The sequence below is a fragment of the Piliocolobus tephrosceles genome, chromosome 7 (assembly GCF_002776525.5).
Source record: "Piliocolobus tephrosceles isolate RC106 chromosome 7, ASM277652v3, whole genome shotgun sequence".
In the NCBI taxonomy this organism is placed as follows: Eukaryota; Metazoa; Chordata; class Mammalia; order Primates; family Cercopithecidae; genus Piliocolobus; species Piliocolobus tephrosceles.
In genome coordinates this window covers 67622136-67635069 of record NC_045440.1, presented here as the reverse complement: position 1 = coordinate 67635069, position 12934 = coordinate 67622136, and the positions used below count along the sequence as shown (strand labels likewise).

General features: G+C 40.1%; 1 protein-coding gene across 3 annotated transcripts in view; it reads left to right on the top strand.

The window, feature by feature from the left end:
* The first annotated feature begins 4517 nt into the window (after positions 1–4517).
* The window catches only part of MYBL1 (MYB proto-oncogene like 1), a 46469-nt gene continuing 38052 nt past the window's right edge, over positions 4518–12934 (top strand). For all 3 annotated transcript variants that reach the window (XM_023222390.1, XM_023222389.1, XM_023222388.1), the window contains exon 1: positions 4518–4689. In XM_023222390.1, the coding sequence (XP_023078158.1) occupies positions 4670–4689 (20 nt within the window). In that variant the 5' untranslated portion in view covers positions 4518–4669. The remainder of the gene's footprint in view (positions 4690–12934) is intronic.

The window sequence follows — 12934 nt, the reverse complement described above, 5'->3', positions numbered from 1 at the left end:
TTTTTTTGAGATGGAGTCTCGTTCTGTCACCCAGGCTGGAGTGTAGGGGTGCAATCTTGGCTCACTGCAACTTCCACCTCCCGGGTTCAAGCTATTCTCCTGCGTCAGCCTCCTGAGTAGCTGGGACTACTGGCACACACCACCATGCCCAGCTAATTTTTGTATTTTTAGTAGAGATGGGGTTTCACCATGTTGGCCAGGATGGTCTCGATCTCCTCACCTCAGGTGATCCACCTGCCTCAGCCTCCCAAAGTGCTGGGATTACAGATGTGAGCCACAACTGTCTGATGGTTATTTTCAATCCCAAGACATGCACTTTATCCAGTAAAAATTGGACTGAAGAATTTAGGAATTCTAAAATAGAAATTTGAATTGGAAAAATAAAAATTTACTTCATAGAGATTTAAATATAATAAGGAGAATGACAGGGGTTGTGAGTGCCCCTTCATTCATGACACTCTAGCTGTCAAGTCTGGGATTTGATTTTACCCTACTTACAAACTAAGTTAAACTGTTACTGGCTCATGGATCCTTTTACCTGAAGACACCAGACTCTTAGGTTGGGGACAATGTATTGATATTACTTATAGCACAGCAAACACCTTGAGCATTGACATATTTGTGCCAGTTATTCTTGCTTTCAGTTCCCATGGGGCAATGTAATGGTACCAGATGGATGTCATGCATAGAGTGGATTTGTGCTACAGTTGACTGAACTTGGGAATCCACTGCTTTTATAGTAAGCAGTAAGTAAACCTGGTTTTTGTCTCAGACTGAGATATGACCTCATCTCTCAAGGCAACTAGCTGCAAACAACCCTTAGAAACGGCCTGTATAAAAGAGTACTCAGGGCCTTGCAATCTTGGCACATCCAGCACACCCAGCAAGATGTATATAGGAGTGCAAGAAAACCAAGGAAGATTGTTTTAGTAATCACACCAGCATCTCTGAAGAATGGCCCTGGTTGGGCACAGATGGATCATGCCTGTAATCCCAGCACTTTAGGACATTGAGGCAGGAGGACTGCTTGAGCCCAGGAGTTCAAGGTTACAGTGAGCTATAATCACACCACTGCACTCCAGCCTGGGCTACACAGCTAGACCCCAAATCTAAAACCTTTAAAAACAGGCCAGGGTCAGTGGTTCATGCCTGTAATCCCAGCACTTTGGGAGGCTGAGGTGGATGGATTACCTGAGGTCAGGAGTTCGAGACCAGCCTGGCCAACATGGCAAAACCCCGTCTCTACTTAAAATACAAAAATTAGGCCAGGCATGGTGGCTCATGCCTGTAATCCCAGCACTTTGGGAGGCCGAGGCAGGAGGATCACCTGAGGTCAGGAGTTCGAGACCAGCCTGTCCAACATGGTGAAACCCCATCTCTACTAAAAATACAAAAAATTGGCCTGCCATGGCAGGAGAATTTCTTGAACCTGGGAGGCAGAGGTTGCAGTGAGCCAAGATCACGCCACTAGACTCCTGCCTAGGCGACAGAGTGAAACTGTCTCAAAAAAAAAAAAAAAAAAAAAAAAAAAAAAAACAAAAAAACAAAACAAAAAATCCCACAAAAATTAGCTGGGCACGGTGACACATGCCTGTAATCCCAGCTACTTGGGAGGCTGAGGCACAAGAATTGCTTGAACGTGGGAGGCGGAGGTTGCAGTGAGTGGCGCTTGCGCCAATGTGCTCCAGCCTGGGTGACAGAGTGAGACTCTCAAAAAAAAAAAAAAAAAAAGACCTACTATTTGATAGCACAAGTTGACTATAGTCAATAACTTCGTTGTACATTTTAAAATAAGAGTGTAAGGGGTTTGTAACACAAAGGATACACACTCAAGGTGATGGATACCCCATCTCCTTGATGTGATTATTTCACATTGCATGCCTGTATCAAAACATCTCATGTACCCCATAAATATATACACCAACTATGTACTCACAAAAATTAAAAAACAAATGAAACAAAGCCACTATAAACATTTTCCAAAATGGCTGAATTCTGCATCCCTACCAGCAACGTATGCAAGTTGTACTTGCTTAACCTTTTACATCTTCACCAACATTTGTAGAGTCAGTCATTTTCATTGCTAATTCTAACAGAAGTATAGTAGTATCTCATTGTGGTTTAATTTGTGTTTCTTTAATGACTAATGAGGTGGAACATCATTTAACGTGCCTGTCATGTATGTATGTATATCTATATCTTGTTTGGTGAAATCTGTTTAAATCTTTTGCCCTTTTTAAAATGCTGCTTTTTCTCAGAGTTTTGAGAATTCTTTATATACTCTGAATAAAATCTCTAAATATTTGCTTTAAAAAAACCCGTCTTAGTTTATAATACATTTGAGTATGTGTATTCAAATGACTGTGAACCACTTTAATTCCACACTTTGCCCTGAGTTTTATAACTGATTTAAGTAAATTCACAATGTTATCTTTCTGGGAATTGTTTTTCTCTATATGTAAGAATGAAGGAAATTTGTTTTACTGTCAAAATCCAACACATCTGTCTTCAAGCTCTAAAAAAGATATTCTGTATAAAACTGAATACAGCCTAAAATATAGCAGAAGCTCTGCTTCCTGTTAGATATAAATAAGTGCATTAATGTATGACCCAGGGGCAAATAAGAAAGCAGTGAAACAGTGATTCCAAATGACATTGGGAACATAATGAAATTTGGGAACTCATTTCTAAATATTTATTTATTTTTTATTTTTACTGAACCAGCAACCCAGTAAGCACTGATCTGGAAGAAACGCTTGGCCAGGTTTTGTGGCACGCACCTGTGATCCCAGCTACTTTGGAGGCTGAGGCAAGAGGATCACTGTTCGAGGCTACTGTAAGCTATGATTGTGCCGCTGCACTCCAGCATGGGGGACAGAGCAAGACCTAGTCTCTAAATAAATAAATAAATAAATAATAAAGGAGAGAGAGAAAAAGAAATGCTGTTTTACCTTCCCTTACTTCCCAGAATCCATACCTTGAAAAAAGGAACTGTTAAAAAAAAAAAAAAAAAAAGCCAGTGTGTTTAGGTTTTGACAGTAGTGCATGCAAGCTTCTCTTAATTCAGCTCCGCTTAATTCACTCCGCACCTGCATCTGATTTGCAAAAGATGAAGCGTAAAATTTCAAAATAGCAAGTGTTTGTTACAGTGATAACATGCGGCTCAGTGCCCTATGCAGTAGACCATGCTGCCTTGCAAATTTCCTTAGCCAAGTCTAATTGTCACTGTAGCAAATCTACTTTAATGCTACTTGAAATGAACAGTTCGTAGTTACTAGACTGGAACCTCAAGTAGCTGCAACCGCTAGAAACTCCTCCGGTGGTTCCCCCCTCCCCGGTCTCTCCAGAGGAAAGAAGGTCATCTTCTACACTTAACTACCATGCTCATTCATCTGGACGAAATGCTCAGTCCACTGTCGTCTTCACGGGTTATTCTCCAGTCCGGGCTCCTGCGCCGCGCACGTTATTTCCCGTAGAGCGGACACAAAATTAAGCACCTGGAGGACCAGCGGTAGACACAGATTATCTCCCGTTCCAAGCACGTCTCCCGCTAGGAACTTTTTTTCACTTGTCACGCTTCAGCTGCTTTTTGAGGAAAATAGGTGATATCTGGTTTCCTGCCAGAGTCTTCGTCCCTCTCGTGGCTATGATGTCTGGGTAAAAATAGCTCACATTTTTGGTTAAAAAATAACGGCCGCGCAAATTTATGGTTAGGTTTGTCTCAAGTCTGAAAACCGCGCCTCCTAACTAGTGAGATGGAAGACACCTAAGGAGCGAGGAGCTGTGGCCGAGGCGAGGCTGCGGAGACGTTCCCACACTAGGCCGCGGGACCACCCACCCAGCCAGAAACTCAGTCCGCTCACCCTAAGCAGTTCGGGACAGCTGGACCGCTCCACTGCCCGCTTCCAGACCCGCTCCAGCCCCGCTTCCGGACCCGCTCCTCTGCTAGCGCAGGAACTTGCTCTCCCAGCAGGCCCCGCGAGGTGCGCCTCTCGGCGCGTTCCGGGTCCTGTGACAGCTCGGCCCGCGTGCCCCACCCGCGGCCCCACCCCCTGGCTCCGGGCTCGTTCCCCGACTCCCGCGAGTTCCAGTCGCAGCTTCCAGCTCCCCAGCCCCGCCCTCAGCCGCGCGCGCTCTCCCCGCCCCGCCCCGCCCCCGCTCCTCCGCGTGCGGTCCCCACAGCCAATGGGATTCAGGGCCGCGTGCGCAGATTCAAACGGCGGCTCTTGAGGGAGGCTGGGCGCGAGATTCGGCGGTGCGGACAAAACCCTGCAGGAGACTGCGAGCCCTGCAGAACTGCTAGCTGCGGGGAGTGGGGAAGGGTCGGCGCCTGTGGCGGAGCCAGTCTGGGATCGGGGCGGGGAGGCTGACAAGCGGCGGGAGAAGCTGGCGGAGGGCGGGATCGCTCCTCCTGACATGTTGGGGGCATCCCTAGCAGGGCCGGGTCGGGGCTAAGAGCGGCGCTGCGGGCCGGGGTCGGGGGCGGGTCGCGGTCCGCTCCCGCTGTCCCTCCCTCCTGCCCTGCAGAGGACGTGCGTTCCGCACTCGGCAGTCTCTAGAGGGAGCGAGGGGAAGCGGCTGGAGGATCAGGGAGAAGGAGCATTCGCCGGAGGCTGGAGGAGGCTGACCCGCGTCCCCGCCCAGCCCGCTCCTATGCGGTACTTGGAGGATGGCGAAGAGGTCGCGCAGGTGGGTGGCACCCCTTTCGCTCAGGCCTGTCGGCGCCGTCTCGGCTCAGATTCTCTTTCCTATCCCGCTGCCCCCTCCCGCCATAAGGCCCTCCCCGGCGAGGGCAGAGGTTTTTCTTCCCGCGTGCCCGCGGCCGCTTGGCCTCGATGGCCGGAGCGCCGCCGCGACGTGTGGAGAGTTGGGGACCAGGGTGTTTGAGGCGCGGGACGTACGAGATGCCCAGGTTTCTCCGTGGCTCTCCCCACAGTGCGTGTCCAGACTCCTGACCTCACGCTGCCACTTCTTCGAGGCAGGTTTCTTGCCAGGTAAGTCGAGCGCTTTTAGGGAGTTCGCTACGCAGAGAAAACTGGCTGTGTCCTGCCAGGAGGACTTGAAAATGGTGTTCGGGCGACTCTTTTCTGAATGACAGTACAGTCACAATAGGAACTCCGTGGTGAACCTGGGCAGCCACCCCTCTGCCAACCTGGCTATCTTGAAACGTTGTGGAAAATCCTCTGGGGAATAGCTGAGCGGACCGTTTCGATGTTTTCTGTAATTTCCATACCCATATTCTTAGCTTTATGTATATATGTATATTTTAATATCCTCTATTGGGACCATGTCACATAGTAACAACTAGTAGTAACAACGAGTGGCTTGATCTTAAAATAAAACAATGTGTTTGATTCACTTAATAATTTGAGTGTCTGTGTTTGACTCTGACCGTACCTAAGTGTTGCAGAGAGGTAAAGCACTTTTTTTCACCTTTGCCTGGAAAATGTGCTAGGATGAATTTATGTGTCTAATTTTTGTTTACATGCCATTACAGCAGCTACTCATAAATTATGTGGAGTAATTGCTTAGATAACAAAAATATAGAGTGTCTTCTGATTTTCAGCATTATCAAATAAACCTGAAAAGAATTTCCAAATTTTTTTAATCTAGATCCACAGCCCCAAAATCTTAACTAGAGATGTATTTCCTAAGTTGAAATTTAGTAATGGGGGTCATTCACTGCAGAGTTCTGCTAAAAATTGGCAGTAACTATACATAATTGTTTTTTGCTTTGTCTGTTAAGCATCTGCTGTGTGCAGGATGCTTTTGCAGAAATCCTTAAGTCCCGGTAAACTTATTAGTTTTGTAGTAAGTTATAGGACAAACCCTTGAGATTATATAAATGTATACACAGACCCCTCTAAAACTGTTTTCAACCTTTGCACTATTGACATCTTGGGCCAGATAATTCTTTGTAATGGGGAGATGTTTAGCAGCATCCCTGGCTTCTACCCAGTAGAGATAGGAACACTCCACTTCCCTCAGTCATGACAGTAAAAATGTCTCCAGACATTGCCAGATATCTTTTGGGGGACAAAATCACCCAGGAGAGAACCTCCCCTCTAGAACTTCAAGGACCCAATTAACATCAGTCTTCAGAAAAGATAGATATTTAAAGCTCTTGTAATTATGATTGCTGAAGTACTGGTTTAGGCTTTTTGAATTTTTAAATATAAAAAAATGTAAAAATAAGATGACAATTGAATATGTTAACTCAATAACAAGTTTATTAATGTGTGATATCTACTTATCAGTATAGCTGTTAATCTTATTTGAAACAGTTTCTTGGCTAATTCTGTCATCAGCATTTAGTTAAATTAAAATTATGACTAGACATGAATGTTTAAATGTCAGAACCTTCCCCTCCCCAAAGGGTTTTCTGTCAATTTCATATGTATGAAGTGTATGTTTCATAATAATAGACAAAGGAGAAATAACTTAATGTTAGTTTGCCTATATAAGTTGTTTTGAGAATACTGTGAGCTTAAAATCTAAATATTGTACTTTTGACATTTATCCCTTGCCAGTTGTGTAAGTTAATTTAAACATGATAGAGTGATTTAAAGAGTCAAATCTCGAGTAATTAAATGTGGTGGGGTGAAGTTACACTGTCCCTGGGAGTATACAGATAGAGGATGTGGGGAGAAATTACCATCTCTGAATGATGTATCTCTTAAGTCTTCATACTTGAATGTGTTTCATACTCTAAATTACATTTCTTGCATACGTAAATATGATTTACATATCTTAGACGATAGTAGATGCTCTGCTTTTGTGCTTCAACCAAAAACAAAAGAAGATAGAGTGTGAATTGTTTTGAAGCAAAAATAACGTAGTCATTGGGAAAAATCTCTCTTGCCTTTTAGCTAAGTATCTTAATATATTTGAACTCAATTTATAGTTGAAAGGGAAAAGAAATAATTAAGTTACTTCAGGTTGTAATTTGAGATCTCCAGTATACAACCATTTAAGCGTTCAAGTGAAAACTGTACTTTGCTGTATAAAAGTTTTGCCTAAGAGCATAGGCATAAATCCTGTAATATACGTTTCCTATGTGATCTGAAAAAAAAAAAAAAAAGAAAGAAAACCTAAGAGTAGAAAACTGTTAACTCAAGTGTGAAACAACTGCAGGACGTTAGCTGTTTTGACCTTTAAGATAGCTGTAGTATCTCTCCTCTAGATTTACATAAAGGAAAACTCATTTGTATTGTGACTTTAAATAATTTTACATCCCACTGGGAGTTGCAATGACAATTTACAGGCAATATTAGCATTAATATATCTGTTGTTAATATATATTTGACTTTTAAGCATATTTATATATACATAATTAATTTTAGATTTGAAAGTCAGTTTTACCCTTTAAAGTAAACTTTAAAAAAGTCATTTAGAAACCTGCTTACTAGTAACAGATTAAAGTATTTACACTTGAGATGACCTATGACTTCACTAACCTGAAAAGATAAAAGCCAGCTCTTGAAATAGAAGATGTTTTTTCAATGTTATGTATATGTGTGTGTGTAGGAACCAATTATACTGTGTTGTTTCCAGCAAAATGGGTGGGGATGAAATTATACTGAAATATGAGAACTGATCTTTTAATCGGTTTTGTCATTAACTGGCAATACTGTTTGGGGAAGCTGGTAAACTCTGCCTCAGTTTTTCATCTGGTTAATGTGTGGAGTTTGGATTTTATGGTCTGTAAGGTAGTTTCTAGCTTTAATATATATATATTTGAAGACATTTTGTAATCTTTTCTCATTTAAAAGCATATACATACTAATGAAATAGAAATTTTCTCACATTGTTTTTGTTTATGGAATTACTAGGTAGAACTCTCTTCAGTATTGCTATTAATAATGATCAAAGGTTATGTAAAGTCAAATTTGTCTTACTATAATAATGCTGGTTTGCACAGTTCAGATTTGGAAATAAAATATTCATGTATGCAGTACATCATATTAACCACTGGGTGGCCTAATTTCACTTTATTAAATCAACCTGGTAAATTTTCATACCTTGAATATGATTGGACTTGTCCTCAGGATTGTATAATAAAGATACATTTTTTTGTCTGTGATAAAGATTTCGGACTTGAGTTAATCTGTGATTTAAAATATTATCAACTTGATGCAATTTTACTAGAGCAAATTTTATAGAACCGGTATTTCTTTTTCTTTTAGAATAAAAATTTTTTAAAAATTTCAGTTTCCTCCTTGGAATACCTCATTTACTGGTTTAAGTGATATAATTGTTATCCTCTAAAATTGAACTTCTAAACGTTTTATCTTAACATCACATGTGAATTATTTCATCAAGTGGGTATTATTTCACAAAGTCATGAGTATCATGTCCTATTAGCTTGCACCCCAATGTAAAGTTACTCTTAACTATTTTCCTGGCCTAATGAGTTATAAATTTTTTTGTGTGCTTCCTTTGACTGTTTCATAATCACCCTAATCACTTTACTTCACAATCTATGAAACTGTTTCCATTTGAATATAGTAGTTTGGTTATGTATTAGACATTTATCAAATAAATATTTTCTTTGACTTAAGAAAACTAGCAGAATCATTCTGGAAACCAAGTCCTGGGTTGGAGAGTCAAAGACCTAATTAATCTATTATTGCTTTGTGACTAGAGAAATAATGTCACTTTATTTTGCTATCTTCTAGATAATTACACTAGGCTAGAAATGGTTTATTTAACTACATAGTAGGAAGCCAATTTTATTAAATTATTACATATTACCAACATTGATTGCTATAATACAGAAATGTCAAAAGATTATATAAAAGTAGAGCAGATCCATTTTGATGATGTCTAATCATTTTTCAGTGATGGGACTTTTTCATTGTTAAATGGTGAAAGTGGGATATTGGTGCGGTGATTTGTGGGGTTTTATCCTTTCCCTGTTTTCTTTGCAAATTATAGGCATTCTCAGGCATCTTTCTTTGTAGCTAGTGATGTTGATACATATCTAGGATCTTTTTTTTGGTTATATGTATTTGAAAGTTAACAGTATCTTTTCAATACTCACTTACATATATGTAGAAATAACTTCATGCCATAACTAAGAAGTAGGTGGACTCTAGGAAAGTCCCAGTGGTAAATAATTCTAAGAATTCTACTTTCTCCCTCACACTTACCCATTCAAAAAGCCCAGCTTACTGAACATTGAATGGGCTATATAACTCAGTGTCTGAAACTGATGACCATGCTGAAATGCAAAACAGAATGAAACCTCATGTAGAAATAGAAATTTCTCACAATAAAGTAAGTGTGTGGGTAAAAAGTAAGAGGCAAAATTTTACAGTTAAAATGAAAAAGTTTTCAGGAAAATTACTCTTTGGAAACTCGTGTTTTTGACCAAAATAATGTTTTTGGACTTATATCCTTAAAATAATATGTAAGAATCTTGAAGTCTGTTTCATATAGATTAAATGTGATGTAGATAGTTTTGCGAATACTCAAGATTTATATGGGCAAATTCCCAAGGTAAAAAATATTTTGACTTAGAAATAGCTTGTATTTTAAAGCAGTCTCAAATACGCTGTTATGGAAACTTTGGGGATCTGAAGAAAGGGAGGAAAAGAAAGAGACCCTCTGGAAAGCATGCCTGAGGGCTATTTGGGGTGTCAGGAAGTGGTAATGTTGCTGGTGGCATTTCTAAGAAAGGTTAAACAGTACGGTACATAACCTTCAAAGAACCTTTTCTGTATTGAATATTTAAAAATGTTTCAGCAGGTTCTGCTTCTTAAAATTCTACCACTTGGAGGTGTTTTTTAGGGTTTTGAAATTCTTTTAACAAATGAGAATGCCTTTTGCCTCTTCCTAGAGGTATTTGCATTTGTTAAAACATTTTCTTTCTTAGATCCACTTTGAGATCACATGTATTGAAGAAGGTGGAAGTTTGGTTGGGTTGGAAAGGAGTGAGATAATTTTGGAATATAGAGCACTTGGTGGAGTTGGAAGGTTAGGGAAGATTGTTCATTAGTTTTACAAATATTTGAGTGGCAGGTACTGTGCTTAGTCCTGAAAGGTGAACATGATAGACATGGTCTGCACTCATGAGCTTACTTTTTCAATGTGAAGGTTGGCAAATGTGATAAACATTAAAAAGAAGAAAAGTAGGTGCTCTTAGTACATACAAATAGGACAGAAAGCTACAGTGTGGTGTTTTATCTGATTCAGTAGCTTTCTTAGAAATTTATGAAGTCATTGGACCCTGAAGATTAACAATTTAATCTTGGCCAATCAGGTGATATTTCTGATAGCTGAAAATGGCTGCACGTATCAGGTATTTAATCAAGCCTATAGAGGTGTGTTTTTTTTTTTTTTTTTTTTTTTACATAGTTTAATAAAACAACCATATGTGGGCCGGGCATGGTGGCTCACACCTGTATCCCAACAGTTTGGGAGGCCAAGGTTGGCTGATCACCTGAGGTCAGGAATTTGAGACCAGCCTGGCCAACAGGGTGAAACCCTGTCTCCACTAAAAAAATACAAAAATTAGCCAAGCATGATGGCAGGCACCTGTAATTCCTTCTACTTGGGAGGCTGAGGAAGGAGAATTGCTTGAACTGGGGAGGTGGAGGTTGCAGTGAGCCAAGATTGTGCCACTGCCCTCAAGCCTGGGCGACAGAGCAAGACTCCATCTCAAAAAAGAAACAAAACAAAACAGCCATGTATGAAAGGATGACTGGTGGATTATTGTTACAAATAGACAATGGCTTCAGGGAGAGAGAACATTGGACTACTGAAGTGCATTGAACTGTAGAAGCAGATCATAGGGGAATGGAAGAATCTTGGTGTTTTGCTTGGTCAAATATGAAGAATTTTGTTCCAATGGAATTGACAAGTCAATGGAAGTTAGACGTTCCTGCAAAGGATCTATAGACAGTATATATTAAATCTGGACCTTCAGTTTTCAATTTTGTAAGATTAAAATTACTAACTTACATAGATATTAGAAACTACTTGCATGCGCTCAACTATGTTAGAGTAAGGTTAAACAAATCTTCAGACTTTTGCTGTTTGAAATCAATGAATTTTTGAGAAACAGTTGAATCTAGTAAGGCAAAAATAATTTTGAATACTATTAGGTGATCAGCCTGTGCACGTAATACTAATATTTTCTGTGCCATGTGCTGTGTGAGGTGTTATATATGTTTTCTCATTTAATTTTATCCTTAAAGCAGCACTATAAGGTAGGTGGTATTACTATCATTTTACGAACAAGTAAACTAAATCCCTGAGAGGTTAACGTGTTCAGGGTTACAGAGTGAGTCATTAAGTTAGAACCAGAACCTTGTTCTGATTCCAAAATGAACTTGAGGTTGTCTTTAGTATTTTCCAGCTTCCTAGCACTTTCCCCTGAATTTTCCAGTATGTTGTAGTATAGTGGTTAAGTAGCGACTGTGGGCAAGAGGTTACATTTCTAAGTCAAAGTTTCCTATTCTGTGAAATGGGAATAATGATAATATTCCCCTCTTCCAGTTGTTAGGCGTTAAGAGAAAAATTTCATAGACTACCACAGTGTCCGGTGCTTAGAAGTTTTAAGTAAGTGTTAGACTGTGTTATTTTCAGATGCCATGACTTTGTTCAGTCCACAGGCTACTCAGAATCCTCTAATTCAGTTTATTTGTTTGTTTGTTTGCTTATTTATTTATTTATTTATTTATTTATAGAGACAGAGTCTCGCTCTGTCACCCGGGCTGGAGTGCAATGATGTGATCTCGGCTCACTGTAACCTCTACCTCTGGGGTTCAAGTGATTCTCCCACCTCAACCTCCCAAGTAGCTGGGATTATAGGCACCCACCATCATGCCCAGCTAATTTTTGTATTTTTAGTAGAGACGGGGTTTTACCGTGTTGGCCAGGCTGGTCTTGAACTCCTGACCTCAGGTGATCCGCCTGCCTCAGCCTCCCAAAGTGCTGGGATTATAGGTGTGAGCCACAGCGCCTGGCCTTCTAATTCAGTTTATCATTAAGGCTTGCCCTTTTTTATGGGGGTTTATTCTTTAAAATTGCTTTTTCTTTTTTTACTCCATCAAAACTCAGGTTCTGACTTTGGCCCCTTCCTCACTTTATTCATTTTTCTTGGGTCATCCTGTGCCCTCAGCTATTCTTTGTATGCTGGCCGAAACGGCATCTCTACCCTAGACCTTGTATTTGAGCAGGTCCACGTGCTCATTTGCCTTCTAGGTCTGCTCTGCCTCATAGGATAGCCACTAGTAACATGTGGCTATTGAGCTCTTGAATGGTGGCTAGTCTGAATTGTAATGAACTCTAACTACAAAATACACACCAGATTTTGAAGACTTTAGTAAGAAAAAAATATGTAAAGTGTTTCATTTATACTTTTTTATATTGATTACATATTGAAATGATTATATTTTTGATATATTAAGCTAAAGAATACTGACTATTGAAGTACATTTCACTTATTCCTCTTTTTTAAAAAAATGTGGCTACTAGAAAATTACATATGTGACTTGCATTGTATCTCTGTTGGGAAGTGCTGTTCCAGACATCCACCTGTGTATTTTTCAAGTACCTTGAAAACAGTCCCCAACTACACATACTCTCCCCATTTTTTTCTCCCTCCCAAAGTTCTGTTTCTTCTTCTCTCATTTTCCATAGTAAATAGCTCTACTTATGTTTTCAAAGCCAGAAACTTTGGAGTCATCTTTAATTCCTCCTTCCGTGTCCCTCATCTATCAGTTGCAAAATCCTTTCTTTTCTGCTTTTTAAATATCTCTCAGTGTCACATGTTTCTTTCAGTTCCCACTATCATTACCTTGGTTGATCTATTTTATGACTTCCAGATTTTTGTCACATTTACCTCTCTTCTACTCAAGGATATGAAAAGTAGACTTTTTTTCTATTTTTTATAGTACCATTATGGTTTCATTTAAAAAATGTAAAT